The sequence below is a fragment of the Python bivittatus genome, unplaced genomic scaffold (assembly GCF_059951505.1).
Source record: "Python bivittatus isolate LINGU-HERP-01145 unplaced genomic scaffold, Pbiv_v1 ctg000340_np1212, whole genome shotgun sequence".
Taxonomy (NCBI): Eukaryota; Metazoa; Chordata; class Lepidosauria; order Squamata; family Pythonidae; genus Python; species Python bivittatus.
In genome coordinates, this window is record NW_028277056.1 from 11,715,092 (window position 1) to 11,731,534 (window position 16,443).

A 16,443-nucleotide genomic window follows, 5' to 3' on the forward strand; every position below is an offset into this window, starting at 1 on the left:
CTGTGAAATTTAAACTGTGTGTAAAACAGGGTCTCTGGAATCTTTTGTCTAGTTTAGCAGTTGTTTTAAGTCAGTGGGATCTATAAAGTCATAGCTCACTTCACCTGCTGATTTCAAAGGAAACTGAGTTCCAATGTGAGTCCATCACAGTCTTTTTAGATGCGTATCTGTGATCGGTTAACCAAATGTAGGTCTATATCGTGTGAATGCAATAGAACAATTCCAGTTAGTGCACAGCCCAACTTTTTAATACTAATCACAGTCAGATGAAACAGAAACATTTGCTATTTGAGCTAGATATGCTGTATAAGAGACAACTGACTTCACAATTACTGAAAATATTTCTGTTTTTTCTTACAGGGCTCATAACTACAACTTCAAGAAAGCTAGATCGTGAACAGCAGGCAGAACATTTTCTTGAGGTAAGATAAAGATAGTGAAGGGACGATCCAGTTTATAGGTTTTGCACAAATGAACCTTCCCTTCTGTTCATCACTTTTCTTCAATTCCTTAAACATAGTTCCTTTCCATTCTGATTCTGCTACATACAAAAAAGAGTCAGACATAATTTACCCAGAGATCACAGTTGCAAACCATCAAGATGTGAACTGGATTTGAAGGTCCCAGTTAACCATTAAACTATGATCTATTATTTAGTTGTGGTTTAGGATGGGTACAGTGGTAAAATACTGATTTTGTTGAAATGAAGCTACTGTTGAATAAACTATTCTTACCTTGATCTGCCCACACACTAAACTATAAAACTTCATTTACAAATTAACAGAGGCTCAAGTCACATACTGTGTGCTAAGACAAACCAAATAAATTACATTGTGATCTAGGAGATTTATGGACCTAGTCAAATGGTGAGAATTTGGTAGTGTAAATGTTTCATGTAGGATTTGGTATTTGAATGAGTTACTGTTGACATACGACATTTTTGTGATGCATAGTTTATTTAGACATAAGTATAAATATAGATAAAGATATAGATATATAAAATTGAGCAAAAGTGGAAACTCAGAGCTTCACTGTGCTTCAGAAGACCCTACTGCTCCTTCAGATTCCTAGGAGAAAATCTAGCATCATGGAGTTCATGCAGAAAGTAACTCAAAATTCTTTGTGTCCATTTTCCAGTCCCTTCCAACTGCATCCATTTTGTACACTAATTTTCAAAATGGAAATAAATTGAGGAAAGCAGAGTCTCTTCAGTATAATCAACCAGTTTAAACATTTGGGGACATTCTTTAATCCTGAAGCTTTTATCATCAGTCATTAGGTCAGGATAATAAGCTTTTAGAATTTGGAAGGTTCAACGATTGCAAGAAAGAGCAACAACAGGGAAAAAAGTTGTTTTCAAGGGCTACAGCTGATGATGCGGTGACATTTGCAGAGAAATGAGACTGGAATTTTTAGTCCCTTTATTCAGATGTTGGGGTTGGGGGAGGGAGTGATTGTATTCCTTACTTTTAAAAAAGCAGAAAATTGTACCACCGTGCTTTTGTGTTTTGCTACCAAATTTTGGCGATATGGTTTTGAATGGTGCTAAGGACCTCAAAAAAAGAGACTTGTGGACCTATATATACAAGCTCTTTTTCAATGGATCCTTGGACAAACTTCAAATCTCAGAACAATATGATATATAGCCAAGTTGAAAATGAGGCAGGAAATTGGATGTCATAATTTTATATAGGGCCTGCATGGATTTTACTGATTGTGCCGGTCAGTAAATCAAATATTTCCTATAAGTACCCCCTAAAATGAAGAGGGAAAGCATCTATATGTAGTAAGAAGTGCCAACTAGCTAAAGTATTTCACAAGCACCCCTTAAAAGAAAATCATGTTGTCTATTTTTAATTGGAGAAGAAATTGCAACGTTTATTAGACTTACACTAAATCAGTAGCATTGATTGTGGGATTTGGGAGATGGGAATAATGGAAATGAGCACACAAAACTGTCTTGCTGGCCATTTAACTATGTGATTGTAGAGGGAATGAATTAGTTACAACAGTGAGTGGACTGCATGTTTTCAGGAGCTCTGTTTATTGTTCATTGTTTGTGTTGTGTTGACACAGGGTTCGGTTCTCAGGCTAGTATGGATTTGGAAGATGGAAATTGACACCTATAGGCTCACCCATTATAAACGGCCCTGCCTTTATGGTTTAGAATATAAATTGATTCTGGTGGGAAATAGTTTATTTGCTGAAATTCTTGTAATCCTGTCCCTTTCACTTTAGTAAATCTTGTTAGGAAGATTTCAGTGATTCATGTCAGGGGAAAAGCTTACTTAAAGTGAAAGTAAGCTTTTCCCCTGACATGAAGTCTATAGCTACAGTTTGGAAGCCAAGATCCACCAACTTGGACCTGGTACAAAAACATTCAGTTAGAATTTTAAAGTTTTAAATTTACCTCATAGCTTTTCTGTTTGGGCCATGGGTTACCATAAGCTTTGTTTTAGAATATAATTTATGGTGTTGATTCTAAGAATCTTGTTTACCTCCTGTGACTTCCAAGAAGAGTCCTGCTGGAATACACAGAAGGCAATCTTGTTGCCAGCCACATATTTCTGGGAAACCACTATCAGATCCAGATAGTGCTGGACAGGGAAATTGTCCTTCCCCTTTTTCCTTCAGCTGGATGAACAAGAATTTGCTTTAGTAATCCTTTTGAAAGAAAAAAAGAATTTTAGCCACAAATTCTTTCTGGTGCTGTAGTGGATTTTGATTAACCCAAAAGAGTTAAACCTGTCCTTCTATATAGTGAGCAGAGATCATCAGTACCCAGGAAAATCCAACTCTGAAGAACCAATCAAATGTAGGTGGCCTTCAAAAAGATAATGGGAAAGCTCCATTTTTTGCCATTGTTCTTTTGCCATCCATCATGGTAGGAGATTGTATCACTTCTCAGTCTTGCTTCAGCCAGGTAATTGAACTGTCCCAAATCAGAAAAGGGATTGGGGAAATAGAAGAAAATAGCTATCAAGTGGGGCTACAAGCAGATTAGGATCCTTTCATTGAGTTACTTTATGGATTGATCTCAGCTGCGCCTTGGTATCCTGAGACCTGTTTTGTTCTACCTGTATTGTGTCTGTGTGTGCGTGCATGTGTGTGTGCAAATGTATATTCCTACATGGAAGAATTGCCACTGAGTAAAGCCTGCAGGAGTCATGATATTTTCTTTTCCTTTTTTCCCATTGTCTTCAAGTCTCAGTTACATTATAAAAGTCTTCTATCCTTTTCTGGAATTCTGTGGAACCCTTTCTCTGTTGTTCAAGCAGAGAATTTAGCCTCTCACGCATCCTGGCCACTCTGCTGAGCTACAGGAAGGGCAAGAAAGCCAAGAATAGAAGGTTTTCCACTTTTCCTCTTGAGTAAAGGGGCAGAGGGGAATTTCCTCAGGAGTAAAGGATTGAATAGTGGTCATCTACAAAACAGATTTTCCCCAGGTGACTGGGAGGATGCAACAGCCAGGATTATGGGGGAAAGTCTTAAGTATCCTCCCTTGAGGGAGCTGGAGAGACCAATCTGTCTCCTCATTACTGGTGGAGTATGAGATTCCTTTACTTATTTAACTATAAGGTGACCAAATGTTGAATCAACACTCTGTCCTTCTAGCTGTTTGCACCCTCCATGAATTAAATCCCAAGAGAGGGAGTCATCATAGAACACATCTCCTTGGGCTTTTTCAATAGGGGTGTCGTTCAACAATTTTTGGAGAATTAAATTTTCAGTACATGATATTAGAGACACCATTTATCTATTTTATTTTTTCCACAAATTTGCTGAAGAATTTCAGAATGCCATTTTTGCCAAACTCCACAGCCCAACCTATCTCCTATTCTCTACTGTTTCAAGACTTTCACGATTAGTACAAGTCAGAATATGGACAGATAGATACCAGTTTGGAGGCCCAGATTGATTTCACCTCTTCTTCCTGCCCTGACAGGTCCACTTAATACATGCCTAAAACATTTACTCCTTCAGTACTTTTTTCCCAAACAACAAAACTCTTAACAGTTTAGCCCTAAATTGTCTGGAGGAGACAATTCTTTCTTTTATGACATTTGCAAGTAGTTTCTGAAATGTTTGGCTCTTAAAGTGATTAATTAACCTCCTGGGGGAGCCCTTAATTGTCAGTATTACTATGGTCTCCCTGTTTTACCACTGGAACTTTCCGGATTTTTTTTCATACTCTTCCTCCCATTGGTGTCTGATTGGCATTAAAAGAAAATAAAATTGGCTCCTTTTGAAAAGATATCTAATTGGTGATGGACCTAAAAGCTTCCGTTTTCCGTTCACATGGGGTAGGAATGTATGAAAGGAATGGAGGTGGGTGTTGATGGGCCCCAGTGAGGACGGAAACTTTTAAATTGTTTCTCATTTGCTCTAAATTAGACAGTGATGTAATACTCTTAAACATCTATTCATAAGAATTTGTACAAAGCTCAAATAGGTTGAAAGAGCTGGAAGCAAAACAGAAAATCTGAAGATGTCTAAAAAGAATGAACATATTAACTTAGTGAGATTTTTGTTTATTGTTCATTAAGGTGATTTTGGAGGGGGGGGCATTCACGATAATTTCCCTGGATAGTAGGAGCCTGCTAACTCTGTCTGTGTTGTTATTTTGCGTTCCAGTATATATCATCTCTGTATTTATTTACAATGAATTTGCTGATAATGCTATCATCATTGTGTCATGGGTTCTTTTTAAACTATACTCAATTTGATTGACTCAGATGCAAAAGATCCATCAAAAGCATTGGCCCCTAGACACTTGGATTTGTATATCTCCCTATAAGGATTGGGCAGATGTTTTATTTTGAAAAAAATATCCAAGATACAAAAGTGAAACATAGAAACATATGAGTGCTTTCTATAGCTATTATCATGCTGGCTGGGGAATTCTAGGAGTTGAAGTCCATACATCTTGAAGTTGCCAAGTTTGAAAAACACTGGTTTAAACCATTAAACCAGTGGTGTCGAGAGGAAGGGGTGTCCGATGGATCAGTCTGATAAAGCAGCATCTCTCTGTCATGATGCCAGCCTGACTCCTTTTGAACGTATATCATGACATCATCAAAGGGTCCAGGCCTGCAGTACAACACTGTTTTTTTTGTGTTTTTTTTTTCACAAAAGCAGCAGGAACTTACAAATGCCCATATATTAAATTGTTACTTTTGGAGGTGCAGAATATACTCTCAACACCCAAATATTTCTTTTTAACTCCACCGTCTGTTACGCTCACACTCCCTATTCTTTCTCTGGAGCTTTTCAGTACATCCAGTATATTTTCCATGTTGTTTTCATGTTGGTTTTTTTGTTACGCAAATTGCCCTAATGCAGATTTTTTTTTTTAAAGATGCAACTTTCCCAGTAGAAACATCCAAGCAAGTTACTATATATAAACCACCAGCAAAACCCACACTCCCCTGAACGTATGACGTTAGCTAGCATGGTGATGAAATGTCTGCAGGAAAATAAACAAAACTCAGGGGATACCAAGAACCCAACAAACAGTTCAACACTAAGCTACATATATCGGAAGGATTGGGGCGGGGGAGACTATGTTCGCACACTACTTTCATAACTGTATTTTTTCACTTGCATTTCTCACAAGCAAAAGCACAGAACGTTGCTAGAGAACAATAGGTATTATTTGACTCCATTCATTCAGTGTTCTTCTTGGTTCCATAGTGGACTCATTTTGATAGCTCTAACAAAGCTCAGCCTTAGAAGTCCATGACAGATTTTGTTTTCTCCCTTTTGTCAGGGATTATTTCTCTCTTATTTTCAGTAGCAGCCCTACCTTTTTCTGCAAAGTGGAGATATGCATTAGCGTTGACCACTATAACAATATCACTGTAAGCATGTTATGATGTAGCTTTATTGGGAAGTTTTTCTTCCTGCGATGCTTAGACAATTAGTTGTCTGCTTTCATTCAGATAGCAAAAGGAATGACAGCTACCTGATATGCAGACTGGAATATTCTCAGATATGTATATCCCAGATTTTTTTCCCCCCATCAGCTTACTTTGAGCTTGAGAAAATATAAATTATGGCTGTTCTGCTCTGCCAGTCTGCATGTGCCGTTTGATGGAAGTGAAATGTTTAATCCAGTTACAGCTCATTGACTTGCACACTGATGCTTTAAAAAGAAAAAATAGATCCAAACTGTTATTCTCAGTTCCAGTATTGAGCAGTTTTGGAATGAGGTCAAGCAAATGTTGAGCCATTCATATCTTCTTAGACAAGCAGGCAATTCTAAAAAGAATATTTTTGTGCCCACTGAGTTTAGGGTTGTTGTTTTTTAAAAAAAAATCTCTAGTCTTCAAAAGCTCTTCACAAGAACACTTAAAAGTAATGGAAGAAAGCTTTGAGTTTGCATGTACAGCTCTTCATCAGGACCGCCCAAACCTTAGCCTTCTTTATTTTGCATGTCCATGGGTTTTATTAAGAGCAATATTTAACCCTTATGTTCTTTAAAGGATTGGATTGTCATGTTAGACAATTTGATGTGATGCTAAAAATATACAATAATACTTCCCTTCCCTTCCCTTCCCTTCCCTTCCCTTCCCTTCCCTTCCCTTCCCTTCCCTTCCCTTCCCTGTTAAATAGGTCTGACCACAGTTGACTGTAATGGCCAAGAATTTTGAAATTGCCCAGATACATCTGGAGGAGGCCAGTATGAGCAAGCACACTGTAGATTTCTTGATCATTGCTGCAGGAAGCTCTGCGAGATTGGTATTTTATCTGAATGTTACTTTAGATCATTTGCACAATCTGGCAACTCCAGATGAGCATGGTGACAACTCTGAAAATGCCCAAATAACATGCTATCTGGGATTTGTGTCCCATACATATATGGATGGTTGCAGGTTGGGATAGCTGAGAAGGAGGCTTATGGTTTCCCCAGATGCATGTCTGGTAAAACGTAACTTGTATTCCACACAGTAGCTCTGTAGATATTCCCTAAGATAGCCCCTATGTTTTCCAGTGATGGAGCAGATGTGTCATTAAAGCTACATCCAAACTCTGTAATCTAGACAGTCCAGATAAGCACCACAAAGGACAGTTGAACAAAGAGTGAAACCCTCACATAACAAAAATGATAGAGATTCAGAGTTTCACCATCTTGTCATCACCATATGACATATCAGCCCAGCAAACCAGCCGTTCCAATGGTAATTTTCCCTGGTGATGCAGTATAAGAAAGCAGGGTCCAACTGCAAGGTCAGTGCTTACAGCTGAGTGCCAGCCAGATAATTCAGGACTCTAATTCTCAGCATTCCTGCTAGTATGCTTATTTGGAAGACACCAAGGTGAAGAAAATTCTGATATAATCAGATATGGTCCTCACTTATTAAATACATATTTCCTGTTTTCTTTTTCTCCCTAAGACTGCCTGGTCTTTGTTTCTATTAGATTTATATTTCAGTTTTCCTCCAGGAGCTCAAAATGCCGTACGTAGTACTTCCTCCTCCAAATTTTCCTTCTAACAAAACCCAGTGGAGTCAGTTGAGCTGAGCTGAAATGAGTGCTCCAAAGTCCAGTGAATTTGCATGGCTGGGGATGAACTTGCTGGGCTTCATTTCTCCTGATCCAGCATCTTGGCCACTGCACCCTACTTGGCTTTGTCAGCTGGGCAATTTTAGATACAGCCCATCGCAAGTTCTGTGATGGTGGCATGCATTTGAGTTCCACAAAGAAAAGTCCGAGAACTAGAAGAAAACTGAAATATGCTTTCTGGCCTGCTTCATTGTACTTAGTCTCTGTACTCCGAACACTAACTAAACGAAAAAGCATCTGGCCTTGCAGAGTGAAAAACACTGCTAGCTGTCAGAATTATCTCCTTGAAAGGATCAAAAGAGATGGAAAATTGCCAGCGACATTGCCGAGTAAGCTGCGTTTCCAGTAGTGTCCTTTCCGTGTGGTCCATACAGTGAAATTCTTCGAGGAGTTCATGGCGCTGCATCGGGGTGCTGACTACAGTTTCATAAACTTATTCAGACAATAGAAAAAAACAGCAACCAACTCTGTCTGTTTCTCTTTTGAAAACAGGCAGAGAAGACATTTTAATGATTTATCTTTTTTTTCCTTTACATTTCATACATTAATTAGGAATGTAACTAGGATGCATGGCACCCTTCAGTATTAAGATCGAGATACGTTAATGTTTTAGAAATGATGTAAAATTCGGTCTGTTTCAATGTTTGGTCTTCTTGGTCTTGAGTTCTGAAAATCCATTTTTCACAAACATGGAAAAAAGAAGCAGGCCTTTGAGTGACTTCAAGGGTGCTTCTGGAAACCTTGAAGTTTAATTAATTCATTTATTTGTAGGTCATCTTACTGGTCTGCTTAGGATTCTTCCATATTGCAGCCTTAAGCTGCTTGTCTCCTGCTAGAAATGAAGCTGGCTTAAGTAATCCATTTCTGGATTTAAACCTTCCTCTACGTTGGCCACAGTGATGGCCTGGTGTTCTGCCCACACCAAGCTCCATATACTTGCCTACTTGCGTACAGTACAGCTTGACTACAATATAGTATTTATTTGAGGCTATGTATAGGCAACAGATTTTTAGATATAAGAAGGCAACGTGTAAACACGTTCATTTTTATGGCTCAGTTGTCCAAGCCACAATTAGAAGAAATAAAGTAAGCTACAGTTGGCAACACTTTCTGGCCTGGGTGACATGACACAATCTTTTGCAATGGCCTGGATACCTCACCATACAAAAACACTACCCCAAATTCAGTGAGATTGCTAATTTTTTATATTTATGTTTGTTAGCTTTCCATTCCACCTTTCCTCCAAGAGCTCATATGGGGATTTCCCTTTATTTTATCTCCACTGTGAAGTGTAGGGAGAGAAAGAGACACTGGCCCAAAGTCACCCAGTAACTTTCCATGGCTAAGAACAAATTTGGCTGTCTAACGCTTTCACCACTATACCACATTGGCTGTCTTGCTGGATTGCAGTAATCTGAATAACGTATTACTTGCTGAAATTTCCTGAGTGATGATAATCTCACACACTTCCATCCTTTTGGCAATAGAAAAGATTTCCAAAGTAACTACAACTGCACAGTTCTGTCAAGAGAGAGAGAAGAAAGACGTTGAAGACCTGTTCCCACTTGTAGGATGTGGACAAACCAGAAGATACAGCTTCTGAAAGTTCTACCAAACTGTTTTCAGTTGGCAGAAACAAAACTCAGAGGGATCCCAGATTATTTTTACGTAGTGAGTTGGTGTCTATCACCCCCTCTCTTCTCCTCCTTCCTCCTGGTCTGCCCATCCTCTGATCATCTGAGCACCTTCCCTCCTTTGTCTCTTCCCAGCCTGGCATATCCTGCTAACCCACCCTCACTTGCTCATCCTTGTTCCTTCTCTTTCCTTCTTCCCAAGGCACCACTGTCCCCAACGTCCACCGACTGTTGTCCACAAAAACAAAGTCTTCACCCTCAACTTCTTCTCACTCTTACCCCCACTCCACCCCCATCACACTCATGCTGAAAATAACCACATTTTCGCCCGTATCCGGAACAAATGAAAGATTCCAAACCAACAAATTTGGTTCAAACATGGGCCACTCAAAATTAGCATGTGGACGTACAGAATGTACATGGGACATTTTTTCACAATTTCTATTCACTGGTGTGCAGGACTAGTAAGCCGATGAAGGCTTAGAGGAAGGCAGGGATAAATAATAACGAATAAAAGAATAAAAATCTTCCACTGTGCAAAGCTAGTTAAAAAGTGGCCACTGCAACAATAGAGAACATGTATAGATTTTTCTTTAAATGATCATTGATTAGATAATTGGGCATCACCATGGAAAACATTGAAAAACTGATTATTGCAGCCTCACAGCTCTTATGATAAGAGGATTGAATTTATTCAAAGGATAACGGCTCATGAAAGATGAAACGGATTCAAGCATCTCTTTGGCACAAATTCAAGTTTTCTTATAATCCTTTTGACAAATCTGTAAGAAGTTTTCAGTGGATAAAGCATGGAATTTGGCTCTGCCAACTAGTTTGGAGATCCATTGGGGGTTTGCAGCTCTGGGGGATGGTTGGCAGCTTGAGGACTCTGTCTCTCTGTCTTTTAACTTTGTATATTTGTGTAAGATTTTTATTGTTTTTACTTGTGAGCTGCCTAGAGTCACTTATATAGCGAAATGGGCAGTATATAAATTTGAGGAAGGAAGGAAGGAAGGAAGGAAGGAAGGAAGGAAGGAAGGAAGGAAGGAAGGAAGGAAGGAAGGAAGGAAGGAAGGAAGGAAGGAAGGAAGGTCTTATTTCCATTTTTTTTTTTTTCCTTTTCTTGAGAGTTTTGCCAGTGTTGATTTCATTCCCCTGGAAGTTCCATGGGTATTTCCTCTTGCTTTGTTCAGTATTGTTTGATCTTCAGCGTGGTGCCTGCTCATTGAGCAAAAATAAGTATTTGCCAAAACAGAGAGCCATCCAGAAGGACAGTGCACACTTATTAAATGAGCTTGTGGTCTTTCTCCCCCCCCCCCCAAATGTTGCAGTACTTGACAGATTCACAAGCAGCAGGGTGTATTTCACAGTTTTCCTTCGCAAGCTTTTCGTGTTATCTGAAGTGTATCTTTAACACTGCATTATTTTGTTAATGACGGTTAAAGCCTGTAAGCATTGCCAAGGCGTCTAGCTTATTCTTGCTATAATGTTTCAGTCAATGTAGCAGACACACAAATATGGGAAGCTTTCTGGGGAAGAACTGTGTGGGAAGAACCACTCTGGTCTCATGGTTATTTCCTCTGATTCCAGAACTGATATCTAGATAGGGACATGCCACCGTCTTGGTCGGCACTAGAACGGCAGACTCATCAGTGACATTAGCCAAGGAGCGCCCACCACTAAATTCCTGCACACTCCAAATAGAAAGTGTTTCTATCAACCAAGGGTATTCACCTGAGCTTCTCTGTTAACATTGTGTTTTTAAAGCAGCTGTTTAAGGCAGATCTCCATAGAGGGTTTTCTGACTTAAATACGCAAAGATTGAAACCAATAGCAGGAAACAGGTACATGCAATTACAGGGAAAAATTAGGAGCCTATTGGTGTTTTCCCCTTCTTCCCCAGTTAAACAAATAGCATCATTTTAGCAAAAAGCAGAAATGATGCATAAGCAAAGTATTAGAATTGACCATAATTTGTAGCATGGTGTTAATAAAATATATAGATAAGAGTTGGCCTGAAGATTAAATATAAAGTAGCCTTCAAGGTTTCCTTAAAATGTTTTTTAAAGACATTTGAAGGAGAGAGGCTACCCTGAAAACCATTTGTAGAACTGCAGAATAAAATTGGCATCCATTTCGTTCATAGCAGAGTAAGCAACTGGGTGCTGTGCAGATCACAATTCACATGGTGGCGACTCTGGCTTGTTAGATTAATATCCCACTTTTCCCACTGGGACCTCAAAGCAGTCTACAGAGGTTCCTTTCGGTTTTCTTTTTTCAGTGCACAACAGTTCTGTTAGATAACTGAGAGCAAGTGACTGTCCCAAAGGTACTCTGAGAATTTCCATGGCTGAGGATAGACTTGATCCCTCCACTCTTTGTCCATCACTTTATCCACTACTCCATGCAACTGTGATTGGAATTGTATATTAGGTTATAAACTCGGGGTGAACAGATAGGTACATTTGCACTCTTTTCATAGATTGTCCATCCTGATTCACAATCCTCCTAAATTATAGCCTATTTAAGACAAGGATGGACTCATGGGTTTTATTTGACCCAAACCTGCATTTATGGGACCTTGATTGTGTGACGGCCAAAATTCCAGAATTTCCAGCCCAGATGACCTACAGTGGAAAAATGCTTTTTTTCATATTGTGTTAGAATAGGTTTAAAATAGTAACCTCTCAGCAAAAACTTCTGGCAATACAGTTAAAATTAAAGGAGAGGTAACAACATTGGTGTTGGTGAGGAAGAAGAGATAAAGCCCTAAGCTCCCTCAGTGTGTGGTGTCTCATGGCTCCAGCCCTCCCTCTTTCATATTTAAATGAGACTACTGGGAGAGGTTATCCAGTGGCATGGGGTACAATATCATCAATATGCTGATGATACCCAGTTATACATCTCCACCTCTGGTCCATCAAGTGATGTTGGCCCAGTGTTGGCCCAGTACCTAAAGGCTGTAAGGGTTTGCATGAGGAGGAACCAGCTTCAACTCAACCCTAGCAAGACAGAGCCGCTATAGGGTTTTGGCCCTTCAGGATCTAGAGATATCTTTGACTTTTGCCAGGATAGCACTCCCCTGGTCAGAGCTGATGTGTCATTTGGGGGTCCTCCTGGACCCATGGCTCCAGCTCCATGGTGGCAGCCATGGCCAGTGGGATGTTTGCCCAGATCCATCTTGTGCGCCACTTGTGCCCATTCTTGGACCAGGAGGCCTTGCTCACAGTCACTCACACCCTGATCTCTTCTTGATTTGATTACTGTAATTCATTTTACATGGGGCTATCCTTGAAGACCATCCAGAAATTACAACTGGACCAGAATATGGCAGTGTGAGCAGTTTGCCTGTATTACACTGCTGCCAAATGAGCTGCACTGGCTTCCAGTTTTTTCCCACATGCAATTCAAGGTACTGATGAACATTTTTAAAGCCCTAAATGGCACAGAACTAGGTTACTTGCAGGACCGCCTACCCAGATAACCTGTCCCACTAGGTCAAATGGGGTAGGCATGCTCCAGAGCCCTTCCCTTAAATGTTGCCCTCTAGTGCGCCTTCTCTGTAGCTGCCTCTGCCCCTTCCCCCTGAGATCTGGCAGACCTCTACCCTTCTGCAAAGCCTTGAAAATAGGGCTTTTCCCACAAGAATTGTCGTAGTGTGTGTCTGGAGCTCAGGAAGATGGTAAGATGATATGTTGGAGAGTATTGCCCCAGGGCACCACGAGTTTTAATGTGGTTGTTTGGCGGGGGGGTGCTGTTTTTATTGTTTTGTGAGCCGCCCGAGGTTGTGGTTACAATATGGGTGGCTGTATATGTCTAATAAATAAATAAATTACACCACCTAGAGCAATGTTTTTCAAACTTGGCAACTTTAAGATGTGTGGACTTCAACTCCCAGAATTCCTCAGCCAGCATGCTGAGTCCACACATCTTAAAGTTTGAAGTCCACACATCTTAAAGTTTAACAAACTTTAGAGAATCATAACATTCATTCTGGAATAACACACGTATGGTATGATTTTACGGGTTTGGCTTGTTCCGTTAATGGGCATTCTTTTCATCTTTCTGTTTTCCAGGGTATTATCAAAAGCAAAGCAAATGCGAAGACAGTAACAAGCAACCAGGTTTTTTTTTTTCTTTTTCAGTAATCTTAAGTAATCTTTCCATATTCTGCTGAAAATGAGTAAAATACCACACAAAAATATTCTTCATAGCACTGTGCATAAAAACAGGCATACTGTTTCATAGTCTATTCTGCACCAGAAGTATCTGTAAAGAAATTGGACAGGTTGTCATGACAAAATGACATGGGATGTGTCTTTTGCGAGGGTTGTTTTTTTTAAAAAAAAATAATAGTATTCATTTATTTATTGCAAAGTTGCTACATTTTAGTTATGTAATATTTGGCAGCCTGTAACAACTTTATATTTTAAGTGCTGTCTGTAGCCAGCTGGCGCTGTGAATTAGAATTTAATTTATAATTGTAGACCAAACGTTGCATGTATTAATCAGAACATCTTTTTCTAGGAAGAAAGGATACCAAATCTCTAAAGCGTCAAGTGCAGCGAAGTTTGCCCTCCAAAAGCAATCTCTTCCTTGTAGCCTGAGGAATTTTAGATGCCAAGAAATGGAGAGATAGCATGAACTATAATATCATTTTCTAACATGTCACATTAGAAAGATAATTTGTAAGGTACATGTTGCTCTTCCTTCCCTCGCTGTTTCCCTTGTTTGAGAAATGTGCTTATTCCGAACATCCCTGTAGGAAATCCATGATGAAGATATCAAAACGAATCAAAATGTCACTGTTGAATTAATCTTTTCTTTCCGTCAGAATCACTCAGGAGAATCATAACGCAGCGACATTTGCAATACAGTCAGGTTTCGAGTTATCGTATCTCTAAATCCTGTCCCTTTTTTAGGTTAGACCTTTTCCTGTTTTTGAATTAGAAAGGAAATACTGGGAGAACGCTAATTGGTGACTGGAATGGGAAACTTTCAGCCCCAGGGGGCCCTATGGGCCCTCAACTTTCCTCCCCAGAGACCTTTATCAGGAGCAGTATCCTTACTAAGAATCAGTGGGGCAGTTTTTATCTTTGCATGGAACTCTCATAGGGTTGACTTTGGACCACTCTCCATCTCTCAGCCCAACACACCTTACAGCAGTGTTCCTCAACCTCAGCGAGTTTAAGATGTGTGGACTTCAACTCCCAAAATTCTCCAGCTTCTTCCCCAGGTTCTTAGGCTGTTTGATCCAATTACCCCTTTTCCTGATCTCAAATAATGTCATTAACCTCACAAAAAGAACTCCCAAATTACGTTGTTGTATACAAGCATCTTAGCAGTCCCAAGCTGCATACTCAAACAAGCAAGCAAGTAGAAATTGCTCTATAATCTCCAGGGTATGATACCCCCAAATCACCCCTTTGAAGGTAATTACCCCCAGTTCAAGAACCATTGTTCTAGTAGATAGGGAGAATATAAATCTGATAAGTTAGTAAGTAAATAAATGAATGAATGCATAAATAAAACCCTCTACCCATATCCAGAAGGGGGGGGGGGGACTCAGAAATTTCTTGTCTTGCTTATATGTGGTTCAGCCCCCCCACGTCCCACAGACACCCCTGTCAATTCCAGCAATCCTGTAAGGCAGTGTTCCTCAACCTCAGCGACTTTAAGATGTGTGGACTTCAACTCCCAGAATTTCTTCATGGCCTGTTGCAGCTTTCAAGCACACACACACACACACACACACCACCATTAAGGCACACCTCCCCTAACCACAGGCACCGTCCATCAAAGTTTTGCCCGTTCTCTGGCCTGTGGAATCTGGATCTTCTTCTTTCGCTCCTGTGTTTGATTTTATTTTTTTATTGAAGCACTATTACAGCACAAAGAAAACATTCAGGATGCTCCAGTATCCAGCTGGCCAATTCGAATGACTGACAATCAGGAAATCATTTCGCACAGAAAATAAATAATTTGTGGTTCTTCCATAGGAGTTGAGACTGGAGGTGCTCTGTAATCCTTTCGTGTAACATTTAATAGTAGTTCCAAAGCTTAGTGATTTTGGAAAATAATTTATGATGCAATGAAATAAAATTCCAAAAGTTGAATTACCTTTCCAGCCTGCCATCTTTCTACTAAATATTACTGAACTTTATATTTCTACAAGGTATACTGAACTAGCTTTGCATGTTAATAACTGTTAGGATACTCAACGTTTCTCACTAGAAAATACTACTGCTTCAGTAGAAGAATAGCAAAGTTAAGTTGTGGGACTATGCCTTGATGCTTCTGTTTAAAAAATAAATCTGATACAGAATTTAATTTAATATGGAAACCATTTTGGGGCTCTAGTTCCACCTATGGGCTTGTATCACATCTGCCATCTGAGTTTGTCTTTCCAAAAAATGTTAATGTATAAGTCATGGATGATTCTTTAAATAGGGATAGATTTCTTACTGACTAGATAAGGCTGCAATTTTTCACTTTAACTTACATTTCATACTGTGCTGGTTACTGTGGTTGATACTTGTATAGCAACTAGATTTTAATAATGATCTGTAGTTTTAAAATGATAAAAAGGTCATCAAATACATAGAACTAAATTAGCAATATTCCGATAATTTGTACTTAGTTTACTTCATCTTATGTGCTTGTAACTGTCCTTTGTTTGGATTTTTATTTTTTTTTATTCTCTTTTTTTTTCTTTTAAAAAAGTTGTGTGTGTGTATTAGTACGTTCACCATCCTCTTTTCATCTTAACCTGAGTGTTTCAGTTAAACCAAGATTTCTTTTCTCAGGATCTCTTGGAAATAAGAAGAATCAGATCAGAATATTGGTGTTTGTATTATGATTCTAAAGGTGGCCTCCCAGTTGCTTCTAGGAAGCCCCAAGTAGAGTGCAAAGAAATAGCTTTCTCCATTTTTGATCCCCAACATCTGGTTCTAGGAATGGATACAACAGTCTGTTTCTGATATACACCAGTTTCATCACAATTCATAAGCCACTGCATCCCATTTCCAAATCAGTATGTAGTGTTGTGAAAAGCATGAACATTTTACAATTATTATTTCCTCCACAAAATATCCATGTCAACACTGAGAATACACATTTTAAAGCATGTTAACACAAAATGCATATCTTTCATTCATATTTTCGTAATGTTCTTGAGTTGAGCGTTTGTTTGTTTTATGAGCTGACTCACAGAAAATGGGAGAAGATCACTGGATTCATCCTG

The 16,443-nt window shown here is 39.3% G+C and overlaps 1 protein-coding gene across 3 annotated transcripts in view; it reads left to right on the forward strand.

Moving 5' to 3' along the window:
- Positions 1 to 16,443, forward strand: part of FAT3 (FAT atypical cadherin 3) — a 477,600-nt gene that overhangs the window by 306,933 nt on the left and 154,224 nt on the right. For all 3 annotated transcript variants that reach the window (XM_088140551.1, XM_088140550.1, XM_088140552.1), the window contains exon 4: positions 361 to 422. In XM_088140551.1, coding sequence (XP_087996677.1) covers positions 361 to 422 — 62 coding nt within the window. The remainder of the gene's footprint in view (positions 1 to 360; positions 423 to 16,443) is intronic.